This window comes from Varroa destructor, unplaced genomic scaffold, assembly GCF_002443255.2.
Source record: "Varroa destructor unplaced genomic scaffold, Vdes_3.0 BEIS01000001.1, whole genome shotgun sequence".
Classification (NCBI taxonomy): Eukaryota; Metazoa; Arthropoda; class Arachnida; order Mesostigmata; family Varroidae; genus Varroa; species Varroa destructor.
This window is the reverse complement of record NW_019211454.1, coordinates 63,940,029-63,955,282: the sequence shown is the minus strand read 5'-3', so window position 1 is coordinate 63,955,282 and position 15,254 is coordinate 63,940,029. Positions and strand designations below refer to the sequence as shown.

The following is a 15,254-nucleotide window of genomic DNA, read 5'->3' as shown; positions in this document are numbered from 1 at the left end:
ATAACAGGAATGAGTGCCATAAGGGTGAATAATTTCTGAGTCGGCTTAACGGTTCGAATGAGGCTTATCCACGTCAACTAGTGCCTTGGGCTACAATTTCAAGGCAAACATGGATAGCATAAACTACCTGGGCCTGTAAACTAGGAAGTAGGCAAAGTCATATCACGCTTAGCTACCCCTTCAACTGCATAACGTTATTTTGCTTGCACTGCTGACTACCTCGTATACCCACACATACACCCAGTGTTATTCTCTACGAATCTCGTCCGCGATCCTATAATATATATTCTCGCGCCATGGAATTGTCAGGACGGAATCCAATTATATGAAATAGAGGTAACAAACGTTAAGCTCACAATATAGTAGGACTTCGACTAACTATAATAACGTATGTGTTCCACAATACGTATACAAGGATGGGGTATTGGTATATAACAACACGTGCATTTATCATGTACATAGCCAACTTCAAGGTTTTTGCTCGTATGCGGGTAGCTTTAAAGCTATGTATGTAATCAAATATAAGAAAATTTAGCTATAACAATGGATATGGATAAACTAATAGACTTAATTAATATTTTGAGAAAAAAAAAAACACAAAGTTCCGCTTACGTGTTACGGTTTAGTTTAATCTGTTGTCCTGTCCTATCGTGGCCTATATCGAGCATTTGTTTGACAAATGGTTTTAATGGTGACAAAAAGTTTATGTATAGCTACGTCCACTACATTGTTCGTTTACAGCAGTGCCGCTGGGTTGGAAAGTCTAGTGAATACCGTTATTCTGTTGTCACCTTAGTTACACCTTAATACTGTTATTAAGACTTTTAGAGGTGCGGTATATGTATAAAATATCACTTCAGACTGCATTTCGACGCATCGCCAGCTGACCAAGCCAATTCCTCCCCTCTAAAGCTCGAAGATCAAACAAGCTGGAAATCGACAATCTGCTTCAATAATATCCGTAAGACTCACGGGAATGCGTATTACACGATCACTGCGAACTCATTATAGTACTGAGGTTCATAACAATCGTATCCCCCCAGCCTCACCTCAAATCTCCCCCAACAAATGTTCAATTCAAAGAGCATTGCAGCAGCGCTAATGTAATAACTACAGTTATTAAATGCCAGCGGCTACACACATGACGAACCCAGGTGATTTGGCGTACGCGAGGCGGGGTGGCCAGACGCTTCTTTAACAGCCCACTCCCTTTTGTGTGAAGCGTTTTGAACGACAGCTGCATAATTGTAGCCAGCAATAACCGAATGGGTTATAGTAATGGAAATAATAGCAAGGATCGCGTGACTGTGGCTGGAATCAGTGCAATCTCCTCGATCGCTACGGCGATAACGATAACTAGAACTAATAGTGACAATGCTTAGAGGTCTGGATATATACCTTAGGCAACTGTACAGCAAGATGTCGTATACGTCTGTGACGCTGGCAACGTGCAATCTATCGAAGTACCATGTATACAGGATCTTTTATTTTTATTGCAGTACAATTTACCTGCGGTTACCGGACATGATCCGAATTTGCATACGAGGTCAAAAGTGTCTTACGGCTGATAGTATCGAACGAAATAACGCTCTTTCTACTGTTGTTGTACACAGAAACACGCCAGCATTGCTTCGCATTGTTAAGACCAAAGACACGGCGCAGGAAGGCGTACTAGATATTGAGTGGTGGCTATCCTGCATTTTTATCTACCGTACTTTTGTAAGATCTCGGTCGAATCAACAACATAACTTCTCGCAGTTAAAATGACTATTACCGGAGAGATAGAAATCCATGTCGGGTGCCAAATATTGTATGACGAAGTCAACCACTTGCTTCTATGCTAAGTAAATGGAAATCTCTCATACACGAGACCTGCAGTAATTATAGGCGCTAGGGTTAAAATGACGTAATCCAAAAGCCTGTAAAAGACTTGTTCTTACTCTAATTCGGCGCTTTCGAGTTTCACAGATAATGTCAGCTTAATATATTTACATTTGTAATCTACTGCTTCGAAAATGTACTATCGAACCTCACGTTTGAGCAGAATTTTGTTCGTTTGCTTAGCACTATTAGATATTAGTATACGACAAATAACAATATGTCAGCAGAAATGTTTGTTACTAAATTGTAATGCGCAGTAAACGCCTAAACTACAATGAAGTAGAAGCAGACTTTTAAATCTTCGCGCTAAAATTTACCCTTTCTAGGTGATGCTTTGTCATTTTACCTAAATTAACAAAGTTCCACCGCTCTATGGCACCGTTATATCTAACTTACGCAAGTGCCCTTACACCTTCTACGAATATTTTTTAATGGATCCTCCCAATGCACCATAGTCATATGGCTTTTATTGAATCAAAAGTCCATGGGCAGAACCATCGTGACGCTTAACAACAATTAAAATGCGACTTAATACGTTTTCTTTAGCAATAGAGCTCTTTTGTTGATGCCTTGATTGACATTGTGAAGTCAGTGGTTCTAGTAGGACAGCGTTGGGTTAGTGCGGTTTTTACGATTACTGGAAACTGATTATAACAATGTGTCATTGACAACGATGACGACAAGAACCTTGACTTCAATACTTTTTTATTCATAATGAGTGTTTCTCAATAAGGCGGCTACAAACAATTAGAAAGTATATGAGCGTAAATAAAAGGACATACATATATGTCTCCATACTCGCTTGCTATCTGTCGTTGGCCCGTGTCTCTCTAGTTACAGCTGAACGTTGCGTGCATGTAGCCGAATGGATGGCCACAACGTATCTGGATTTTTGATCGGAAGACTGAGAGAAATAGCATTGGTGGCGTAGCAATCATAATCGAAATGTACAGCTGATTGTTGGCTTCTGCCAAGCTTGTTGGCAGTCTTTGAAGCGCGGCAGATCATTGGTCGAACTTGTCCTTACCGCCATCACGTACATAGTTTACCGTAAGCATTCTAAGGAAAACCATCTATATCATAATGAAAACTGTTACAAATGAAGAGAGGCGATTATATGGAATTTCGGCCTATTCATAGTAACAAAATGTCAGCAATTTAGTAATAACATTAATAACCAATATTAACTAGTTGACTCAGATATTTTCGCTGTTGAATACAGAGAAAAATTCTAAGAGTATCTTTGCAATTACCAATCAATCAGACTTCTCTGACACTTTCAGTCGCTCGTTCTACGAAAATCGAGTTTAAACATGACGGCAGCTCTAGTGAAGAACTTTTGTGCGAGGTTTTCGCACTGCTAATATCTACCGTATGTAATGAAAGGTTGTTCCATCGATTGTGATCTTATTTCAGTTGTCCTGACCGTAACACAGCTTAACAAGAGGCTGGGAATATCTGAACAACGCTTTCATTTTATTATTTGCCCTTGTACGTATGCAAGTGTTTGGCAATCTACCAAGCCAAGATCCATCCATGCACCCTATAAAATCTCAATAGAGCAACGGTAAACTGTCTGTTATCTTGTAAGCGCACACATAGAGAAAAAAAAAAACAATAAAAATGCCAGTTTTGTTAACTAGGACTAAAGAAAAGAGATTATTTGGCCATATGTGAAATAAAAACATAACGCTGCAACAGTAGTCCTAAGCTGAAACGCCACTCTTAATGACGCAGAAGTTGCCAGGTTTGTCACTTCGACCAAGCTTATTAAAAACTTGATCACTACAAAGACCCTACGTAAGTCCAGCAAGACCCATTCTGGTTAGATTCCTAGTGAGGGCACGTTTTTAATGCTATACCCAAAAGGGGTAATCCCGGAAGCTCATTCACAAAAAAATAATAATGGAAAATGCTAAAAAAAATTAAAAAAACAGTCAACAATGCTAGCAATAATTACTTGGGAACACAAACCTATACGTCGAAAACTATATAGCCAGCAGTATAGTAGCTTATCGGCAATAGCTTAGCGGCTTAGCGGACAAACGTCTCGGCAAATCAACTAATTTAAACAATTGTAAGCTAAAGATGTTCGAAGGGAAAGTCAATTGGACCTCATTAGTACGGTTAGAACGGCATAAAAATCTGCTAAATGGCTGAAAGTGTGAAACGCATTGATAGGCCATTAATAAAGCCTTCCCTGGCAGTGTTGCTAATCGTTCACGGAACATGTAAGACAGCTATACAGGGAGGTACAAAGATATTTCTTCATGTGAAGCAATGGGTAGACATGAATCAGCATCTATCCGAAATAGTCTGAATATGATCTTAGCACACACTGAAGAAAAGCTGAAAACTTCAATGTGTAAATTTATAGAATCTGTCACTAATATGCTTGATCACCTTAAGTGAATCCAAGGTAGCATATGGCCAGCAAAATAGATAGTACAAAAATTCAGTTGACTGCAATTTACGAGCACAACCTTTAACATTTGAACGCCGATCAACAGTTAACGTTAGCATTGTGCTATCCAGAAACATGAACAGAGACTATTCGTTAGAATAACGGCGTATGATTTGTAGAGTGTGAAGTAGCGGCTGTAGTGAAGACACGGGTATATGAAGGTAAGTAGTTCTGTATGTTGATATTACCGTTAACACATTAGGATTACAAAAAAGATTGGACTTTCTCTCCAGCCATGACAAGCTCACGAACGCGCTATAGTCACGGATGAATGCAGACCATTAGAAAAACAGGTTTTTTTTTCTTTTTTTTTGTTTTTTTTATCGTTGAAACTTTCACACCATCACCCGTTCAGCCGCCTTCTTATATTCTGCTAACATCAAATACTATAATAAAGCCAGAAGAATACACATTAGTATAAATATCTAGTTCTCTGTATTTCTACCGCACAATGTGCTGGGAGTTCATGTTTACGTGGGTGCAAAAACACACGCAAGGATTAAGTGCCCAATAGCCTACTACAGGAATTGTATTTACCTTTTTTTTTTTCTATTATTGCCGTCCACTAGTACATTAAAGTAGGCGTGAGTCATGATGGATTTCTGCAGACACTCTACTGCGCACAACATTAACGTGGTTGGCCAACGAGATACGACTATCCACCTTTGGAAAACGATCACGTTGAAACTACTCGAGGTGAAAGCACGAGTCTACTTCAGCACAAAGTCGCACCACAAAGTACAACTAATTTATTTTACTCAACTCGTAAATTCGCAAGTTCAAAAACGCATTAACTTAGAACTGCGGCCATTCTGATTTCCATACAGCGACGCTACAGTTTATTACAGTTTATTATTTATTATTATTACGAGTCGTAATCGAGTCAATAGGGAAACTCAGTTATAAATAGTACTATCATGTTGCGTCACTTCCGGCATTTTTTACGCCGCTAAGAAAAAGAGAATTTCCTTGAGATATCTGCTAGGAAAGACATACAATGTCAGGCTTTTTTTTTTTTATATCTTAGTAAAAGACAACTGTTCCACCACAACCGGCTCAAGATAAAACAATGTAGAAGTAGAAACGAGAAAGCTTTACCTTAATACTAAGCCTACCATTAACGATTAGTTTCAGCGTTTGCCGGACTTTTTGAAAGTAAGAAAGGCAAGCGTTATCACATCGCAATCAAAACTGACGGTCGGAATAGATAGTGTCAGTAAGCTTAGTATTTAAAAATCATCTACTACGTTAGGTATCCTATCAGACATTACCTAATTTCTTATTGACTTTATTGTTCAATTTTAGATGTGAACGTAAGACAAACTGCCTACCAAAATCGAACAGCTTCAAACATACCAAATCCGCTCCATAATAAAATAAATAATAATAAGGAATAATAGGATAAAAATGTAGGAACAGAATAACTTCGACCTGATAAGTGATTGCGAAAAGTCTTGCGTTTTATGTTCGGCACCGTTAGGCCTTCCATTAAACGAGCGGTTTCAACCATGAAGCGAAATGGGTCTATGCCTTGGTTCGAATTTAAATGAATATGTGTCCGTTAAATCAGCGGGCAAACAAGTCCCACTAAGCTTTTATAGGGACAAACTATTTACAGAGTAGAATCCAAGGAATATGAAAATCAACTCGATCAAATATTAATCTCGTAGTTTAAGATTAGGCAATTTTTTAACGGTACGACCTTTTCGTAGGCTTCTTTGCCTCAGTACGCATTGGTACTCTTTGAAATCCGAGGCCATTCAGTCGGATCTACCCACTCCAACTTTTAGCAGGCGAGTTGTAGTAAGCTACGCAAAGTCAAAAAAATTGAGTACGAATATAAATGCCATCTTAAAGCTACGGCAGCGGAGATATAAATTTCGTACTCGGTGAAGGTTCTACTGCTAGAAAACCGTGCGCTGCTAATTTGAACTATTCGAGAAGGCATTTTTTCAACTCGAAAATGGGTTTCGTGCAAGACACCCTGCAAAGTCGAATAAGGAAAGCTTAAGAGTAGCGGTGGAAGTCGAGTTACCTCACAGCGCATGGGTGTTAGTACTCAGGTTTGATATATGTAACAATACCATACCTGTTCATCTCGAACAAATTAAATTGAAAAAAAAACTGGACAATTGAGTGCCGCATAATTAGAATAAGGATCAAAAGGAGACGTAGAAACGTGTTCCTTTTTACTCTCACATTCTTGCACTGAATTTTCACTTGGGAAAATCGTCTACGTTAATCGGAGACAATTAAATCAGTGGGTAAATTCAATTAAACCGACGGGGCATCATCATAAGGCAAATATCTTCATTATGTCACGTTTCATACTGATTGACCTTATAAACGGCGAAGTTAATGTCAGTTCAGCGTATACCTGCTAAGGCCCAATGGAACATACTCAGCAATCTTCTTACCGCGTCTTTAATTTGTGAATGACAGGAAACGAATAAACCAACATTTATACGTTTTCACCTTCTGAATACTGATTAGTGAAAGTCAATTCTTAAAAATGTAACTTCGGCTTCAGAGAGCGCTTTGTTTAAATGAATTACAAGGTACAATCAGGATAGTGGTGAGGTCCGTAAATACCTTGTAAATTACTGTGTATTGTAACACATTTAACACTAAGAGCATCAATGAGTTGCAGTTGGTGTTTTTCATAACTTTATTTTCTAATTTATGTTAAAGTTATTCTTACAAGATTATACAGTCAATTGTCGCACCACTGTACGCTTAAAATAGATCAAAACGAATAGAGAAGTACATCAGTGCGATATTATTAATCTTATTATCGTTCTGCATTATTTTCCATATTATTCAAATTCTCTATTCATAATAATAATATTCGACATGTTGCAAAATATACACAAGCTTGTAGTTTGGTTTAGACATAGGAGCTAGTAATCTCTACTACTTCGCCTCCGGTCTTGCGCCCACTATGGTCACTGTCGGGATTAGTAATCCCTCAATATACTGTGGCATTGCGTCGAAAGCAGAATCGGCTGATCTGTTCGAATCTTGCGTTGTCATTCCTGGGGTCTCGATTTACTTTTTATCCTTTCCGCAAGTTGACGAGTCCCATACGAGCCTTTCCTCATAGTACTTGATTACAACCTAATAATAGAAAATCTTTGATTAAAACAGCCAGATTTGTAAAAATGATAAACCTACGGAAATACTAGATTCGGCTTACTGATTTAGATGACTGTGTTGACGTTCTCACACTGCATCACATACACACTGTGTATCCGAGAACTTGAAACTTACTTTGAGAAACATAACTTTCTCAAAAATATATACCTTTCATACATGCGAGTTGCGTAGTTCTATAACTGTAACTGAATGACCGCTAGAGCTCCTAGTTTAAAACATACTCAATTAAAATTAGATTCGGCCGTTTCCAAGAAAAAATTAATTTTTTTTTGTTAAAAAGAATTAACCACGACTTGAATTGTATGTTCGCAGAATTGCCTCAAAATTCGATATAATAAAGGGCGTCTTCGAAGGACGTTAATATAATGTAAAATATAATCATATAAAATATTTATTATAAAATAAAAATTATTCTGATTAAATTGTTCATAAAACAACTGTTAGTGCGCTTGGCTAAGAATAGGATACATTGCGTCTCTAGTCAAGAGCTAGTGTTACGCAAACATTGTTATCCTAAATCGTTCAAGATCGGATTTACCTGCGGACACTTCACGTTCGCAACTTTTGCTGGAACTACGTCTGCGTCAGAAGAGTCCTTCCACTTCATGAGAAACATTAGTTCGCCTGCAGCATCGGTAGCGCCTAGAATTTTCTCGGCCTCCAGTCCTCGTTCAAAGCCCCTAGCTTTTTTCTCCTTTTTTTCACCTAAGACAGGGAACCATCACCAGAGATCACAACGTTATATCTGATGTTCTGAATGAGCAGCAGTTTTGCTTGACTAGGTGGACCCGTAGGTTTCACTATACTAAGAAGACGAGCGCTTACCAAACTACCTGGCCCAATACAAAATCTCTCGATTACTGCGAACTTTATAATAGTCCAATTAGTGTTCAGATGTTTTATTCTTCGAGTTCAACTAATTTATTCTCTCCGGTAAATAAATCCCTTACATTAGTATATTCGTGCAACACTGATTCCTACTTTTTCGTTCTCAAAATTCAAAAATATTAACAATCGAATACACAGAATATTGCGCTAAGACAGAATCCAAATATTAGTTATGCTTAATTCGCTAACTACTTGTAGGGATCAGCTCGGAAAAAAAACGTTCGACCATGGAATATGATATTAAGAAATTGTTTTTTTGCGTTTCAACAACAAAGTATAAACAGTAAAAAAAGCTTGCTTTTTAATATATAATAAACATTGCTATACTGTTGCCAACAAACAGAGCACAGCATTTTATAGGTATTACTTAACGTATAAAAAAAGAGTCAAAATGTTTTCTTGAGTGACTAAGACAAATCACTAACATTACTGACCATCACTCCGTAATTCGTCCTTCTTCTCCTCAGCAGAAACCATTTTGCGATCGCTGTCCGCCACGCTGAAAGCTTTGCGGGATCCGTCCACAGCAGCACTGCCGTAATACGGATAAAATGTCGCGTTGTCTTTGCTCACGAAGCGAAAAAGCCTCTCACTTAAAAGGTTAACGACGATTATGTATAAACTTGCTTCTTCCGGCAGTCACTGACACACTCTCAAAGCGTGCAACGCGTCACTGGGCGGCTAACCTTTTTCTGCAAATGATCCGAACAAAACGGACAAACACGCATGGTCAGGTTTAAAAGTCCTCCTAGCTGCACACAGTACGGACTTATTTAATCACTATTTTAAACACATAAAAGAAACAGAAAAGCAAATTCCGTTATTAGTATTATTTTAAAAAAAAGTCAGCTAGTCCAGTACCAAATTGTTAAAAATCAGAAAAAGAAGATCTACTTATAAATAATGTATAATAACCGAACGATCGCGAACAAGCCTATAATTGCAAATGCTACACGCGAAGTATTTACGAATGAATTCAATTTCATCCATTACGAAAACACTGCTATAGCAAATAAGACACAGAGGACTACCGTAGAGAATCTCAAAAAAAAATTCATTACGATGCAAAGCTCGGCTTAAGCCACCTGACAAGCCCTACCGCCGTAAGCCAGTATAAAAACACCACTGAATGAATATTTGATTGTTTTTTTCCGGAGTTTGTTGAGCGTTCGTTGATACGCCCGGCCATTGTCTGTAATATTACGTTGGTGACGCGAAGGGCGCAGCCGCATTAAACGTGGGAGCTTTCGCAAGCGAAACGACGACGGTGGTCAAAGACGCCAACACTACGTACCGTAGCACGGAATCGAACAGTAAAACGCAGGGCAAAAGCGCGGTCACTGAAATAGATAGTGATGTTAAAAATTGGTTTATTGCTACAATGCCAATACACACACCTGATAACTAAGAAACATACGATCACACAAGTGACGATGACAAATCGCAATTATCTCTCCTCGCAGTTGAACAACTCGGTCCTTTCGTGCTCCAGCCGGCAAACTAGAGGACAGCACACGCACACACACAAATATAAATAACAAACCATAGCACGGAGCGACAGATCAGAAACAATCACACAATGCCCGATTGTCGGGATCACCTGGACTAGTGCACTGTCCGCGCGCAACAATTTGAATCGGTCTAGGGTTCAGATCTCTATTGAAAATCACTATACAGGCAGGAGAAATCCTGGCTAGCACACAAGCTCGAAAATTATATCAGCATGCTCCACAACTAGTGCAGACAATTTTGAGTCTTTCGAATTAGTCTTTCGATCTTTTTCGGAGTCCCCAGTCTAGCGTTCTTGGTATCTGCCTTAACGTGGACATGTAGTTACCATCGTGGCGGCATGGACCCGCAGCAAAGTTGGGACTTTACGTAATTCCTCTTCGGGGTCTGTCCGCTATATATCCTGAAGGGGAAAATTTTTCGCATTCGTTCTTCCCTACTAAAGCAGATAGTTGGTGAGCCAGCCATATTACCAATCATCGAAATTATCCTTTTAGTGGAGGAAGCAGTAGCTTGTATATGATCATGATTTGATAATAATGACGGACGTTATGACGTTGTTTTAATATAAGAGCCGCTTTGTTTAAGACCAAATTAAAACTTCGCGCTGTGTGTGCGTGTCCGGTTAGTAATGTGACGTGACGCAAAAGATAGACCAACAAACAGACAGACAGACGGCCGGACGTACATACAGACAGTAGTACTTTCGCGATCCGACAACCTACCAGCAAGATACAACGGATCAGACTGTGTTGGTGACGTGTGTGGTGACTACGGCTATAGTTACCTAGCGCTTTACGAATTTATTCTACAGCTCGTTCGTCTGCTGGCTGACGGGTTGCATCGATGCTGGCTCGGCCTGTCACTCAGCTGGGCCAGATGGTAGCGGTGCTGACCTGTAAGCAACGGTTTGAATTCATAAAGTCTATTTCTTTTGGCTACAGGCCGTCCCTATTAGTACTCTGATTGCTTTTATTTGACATTTCGATTATACTTTGGGAGTTGTTGCTGCTTATGTACGTGATTCCACCGAAAGTTTAAGATTATGGGTGCACTTTTGCTCTTCTACTAAATAGTCGAAGAAAAATTTCTCACTTGTTCCTTCGCATGCGAAAAAAAACAGTTTTGACAGACGCTGTGCGTTAGCTGTAACGCTCAAAAAAACGTGACGTCTACGTGTGCATATAAAAAAAAAACTTTGAAAATGAACTGATTCATGCAATGGTCGTGCTCAGCGGTTAAATTGCGGCAAAGCAGCAGGTGGAAGTTCACAACACAAGCAGATGTAAGTAGAGAAAAGCTAGAGACGTGAAAAGAGGAAGCCTCATTCTGCAATTGCGTGTACATCAAAATCAGCCATATTACATATTGTGCAAAGCTCCATCTTTAAACGTCTCAAGTCTATGAAGCCATGGATATCTATAATAAATACGTTGGTATTTTGCTATTTGAAATGAACGGTAGCACCAAATTTTTTTTATATGTAACGTTCTGTTGGCAGTTGTTGGTAGATAACTTGGAGTAGTTGCTGGGAGTGTTACTCAATCCCGGAACAAAACAGTTGGTGCGTTTGAGTTCTCTGATAATCACTGTCTGATATTCCAAGATGTTAGAAGATGTTACGTGAACACGTATGTGCGGTGCAGATATTATTATAGGTTTTTCATTATTATTATTTTTGTATTAGGTAGAAGCTGTTTAATATTGCGGAAAATATGTATTCTATTACGTATGTGCTGAACTCGCTTCCAGCACTGCCATAATTCATTGGCATACTGCTACAGTAGCATCGCCATCGCCTTCTCCTTTACGTATAATTCCCAAACCTTATAGATTTCTACTGCAGTCCGATAGCGGGCAGCAAATAATTCAAGTTGTATAAATATCATTGGACAATTTTTTCATTGCACCTTACTTTATTACTGCGGACATAAATTATAATTTATTTCTCTATTCAGTGTAATTACTACTTCGCATGTAAATTTCAGATGAATGACAAGTACGTATAATTTCATATCTTCCTTAACACTTCCATTGGCCTATACGGCCTGTGTGGCTATATGCCAAACAAAAACGCTAATATTGATTTACAGTATTTTTTTTATACGCTGTTCATATTTGTCAAAGAAATATTTCTCAAAAATTCTGCTAAGATCACTAGAGGCAATAGTACTCATTCAAGTTGGGTGAAAAATTATTATCAATATCGTTATATCGCAATATATAATATTTTTATGAATGTTGTTAAACGATGCAAGCTGAACTTCATATTTATTTTCCCGTCGTATATCTGTTATTGAGGCTAACTCTGCCCACGCGAACCCCTTCTAAGACTTCACAGTATGGTTATCCGAAGTAAAATTTTATCAGTCGTGTTCTTTGAATAATGTCGTAGTACTCACCCGAGGATCTAGACAGATCAGTAATATATGCAGCTCCATGGAAAATATTTCGTCGACGCTAACGGTAGAGGCAAATTTCTGATCAAGAGTGTTTTGTTACAGATGTTTATCGCTATTTGAAGGCCACTAGATGGGTATCGTAGTCCGTATTGCGGGGACAATCACAATGTATGAACTTTTGAAGGTCACAGTTACATGTTATCAAAAGAGGCTTAAAATATCAATAGTGGGGTTAACATTTTGCTATATTATGCTCAACAGGGTGGAGACGCGAAGTTTGCACATAGATCTGGCCTGTTTGTTGAGGCACCTCGGTCGCTGGTAGTATGTTCCTCTCTGGACTTCTTGGGGGTGGAGGCTCTTCCGAGCCTTCCCCGCAAGAAGACGGACATTCGTCAGTGGAGCGAATTGTTGACCGGTTGGATACCGCCGCAATGCTTCCGGATAGAAGGGAGGCTTGTAAGATGCTGCGGGCATTGGCTAAGGTGGGTCACGAGCTAATCCTTCATTTTCAATTTTTGTTCAAGCATTCATCCACGTCTATATAGCCGAAACTTTCTATTTTAGATTTCACACCGTGGAAAGCTAGTTCTAGTCAATTATTGATTGCTCTTTTACATTAGTAGTATCCGTTCATTTTCTCGATGGCTATTATCTTTTTATATTATTTTAATAGTTGGCTTGCGTACCTCTAAATGATGCTAACAAGATTTATCGTTGCCTTTGTAACGACATATATATATACGTGTGATGAAGCGTTTCATGATCACTAAACAATTTAGGGCTATCACGTAGGAGAGTGGACAATAGACAGCCATGTCTAGTAAGGCAAATGGTTTCAATATGAATTATACGTTATAGCACAGAGATGGCACGCTGGTCAATCTAACTCTTTTGCTTCCTTTGCTTCGCAATAGGAAGTACATTAGAGAATCAGCGAAACGGATTTTCTTGAGTATTCGAACGTGCTTTATTACAGAGCGTTAAATTAGACTTTAGGACCTCAGAATTAGAAAAAATCATACCACCCTAGTGCTTACGTACACGAATGGGAGCGTTCATCCAAGGTGTTTAGGCTATATGCACTAATCGCTTACTGTCTGCCTTTGATCAACGCGAATTTAGCTTTCATACGACTAAATAACTGTTCCCTAAGCTTCCCCGAGACAGATTCAGACTTGCTACATACGAACCTTCGGGCAACCGTCGATCTTCAAAAACCTATTAATAAACTTGTTTAGTGGTTACGTTTAAAGAAGAAGCAGAATGACATTACTGCACTGACTTGAAAAAATGGCGTCCAGAAAGAGAAGGACGAAAAAATACAAGGAACGATGTGAGATACCCGTAGCTTTTACTAACGAAGCTTCAAATGTAAAAGTTGAAGAGGCGTCTCCCTTAAAAATTCTAGGAAAGCAGCAGGTGAGACATTAGCAGATACTTCAGAAATCTGCATGTTACGATACTTTCAGGCACGTTCGTAGCGAATCAACTGAAGAATGCTGCTGGTGATCAAGATGTCGTACTACGGCCGGCGAGGAAATAGCCTCCATTTCCTTCGTTTGCTTCAGTATCACGTACCAAGCCAAATTGCATCGTATAGCTTTTCCAAGCTAGGTATTCCAAATGAAGTGGGCCGTACAGCATAATGGCCAGGTACACCTCACGATCTAATGATACGATATTGGCCATCCCTCAGGAAGGCAAGGCGAAGGGCGTTATTCGCGACGTGACAAGCAAGGTTTACGTGTGTGTTGGCTAGATCCAAGTAACTGCAATCGGCCATATGGAAACAGATACTTTTCATTGAGATGTCGTAGATATGCGATATACATGCGCGCTTCTGGTAACACTGGGCCTATCACAATACATGAATTATGCAATATGTGATGAAGTCGATAACGAGACTGAGTGCAAAATACTTCAGTGACATCATATTACACCTAACGTATCTCTTTGCTGTCACCGCAGCATGGAGTAGACAAGGTTAGATTAGAAATAATTAGTTAATTATTTGAGCTTCGTTTTATGGCCTACAATATAATATCATAGTGAATACAGTTCGAGGTTTAACAAAAAATCCTCCCCTGGGCTCTATTGTGGATAAACAGCATATACTGACCTAATTTACGTCTAGTGTTAAAAAGAGAAGTCAAATGGCTGTAAGTACTTTATTGTTGGGTCATGTTCTGAAAAAGTGGTTCCACTATAAAGGGTCTTTTTAGATACCCGTCCGAAAAGGTTTCGAGCACTCGGACGATGCTTGAGCTAAAAAAAAAATATAAATTCAACCACTGTACTAAACCGCCCTCTCCAAAATCCACTGAAAAATTCAGTTTAAGAGGCAGCTTTCTTTGATCCGAGCAAAGACAGCCACTTTGTTTTCAGTGCGATAGTGGCAAGATATATAAGGAAATACTTTTCGAAGATATATCTTGAGCAGTTTACCGTTACCGGTCGTTTTGCGTCATTAGGTGTTAGCGAATGGAAATGAAAAGTATGGCACTTCAAAAAACATCTGTCTGCTAGGATTGAGGCCGCTACTCGCGTGGAGATTCGTACCGCAGAATCTTTACTACTAACTTGTGCACTGTCATCCGTCAGGCTCACTGAAGGTAGCACCAAGGGCACAAATATAGATAGAGTAGACAGACATTTTACCTATCGGTTTTGAACTAAACATTTCCTTTGGTGTCGCTGCATATCAGGCTAAGTCTTCGTGAACGTTTCGAACGTTCGAACGTTCTTCGAAAACGTTTTCACGCATGACGCGACCTAGCTGAACTCAAACACTCGTCATAATCTGGTTCTGTTCCTTAATGGCTACAAATATCGAATTGTTACGTTTTAAAATACTTGCCGGAATTAGCATATTGCCACAGGTCTTCGATTATAAAGTTATTCGGCAGCAGTCGAATAGCCTTCATTTATCTCTTTCTGGAGTCGACCAGGCA

General features: G+C 39.2%; 1 protein-coding gene across 5 annotated transcripts; it reads right to left on the bottom strand.

Annotated features, from left to right (window-relative positions):
* Positions 1–6,995: 6,995 nt before the first annotated feature.
* On the bottom strand, positions 6,996–9,946 carry LOC111242903 (chromobox protein homolog 1-like). Of its 5 annotated transcripts, none has more exons than XM_022787845.2 (5): positions 9,807–9,946; positions 9,594–9,729; positions 8,824–9,081; positions 8,040–8,206; positions 6,996–7,462 (listed from the first exon to the last, which is right to left on the bottom strand). In XM_022787845.2, the coding sequence occupies exons 3-5, from the start codon at positions 8,864–8,866 to the stop codon at positions 7,394–7,396; spliced, it is 279 nt and encodes a 92-aa protein (XP_022643580.1). In that variant the 5' UTR covers positions 8,867–9,081; positions 9,594–9,729; positions 9,807–9,946; the 3' UTR covers positions 6,996–7,393. The 5 variants fall into 5 exon arrangements, with proteins under 5 accessions (XP_022643580.1, XP_022643579.1, XP_022643578.1 ...); XM_022787844.2 differs by having other exon boundaries at positions 9,684–9,729; XM_022787843.2 differs by lacking the exon at positions 9,594–9,729 and having other exon boundaries at positions 9,787–9,940.
* Positions 9,947–15,254: the final 5,308 nt, after the last annotated feature.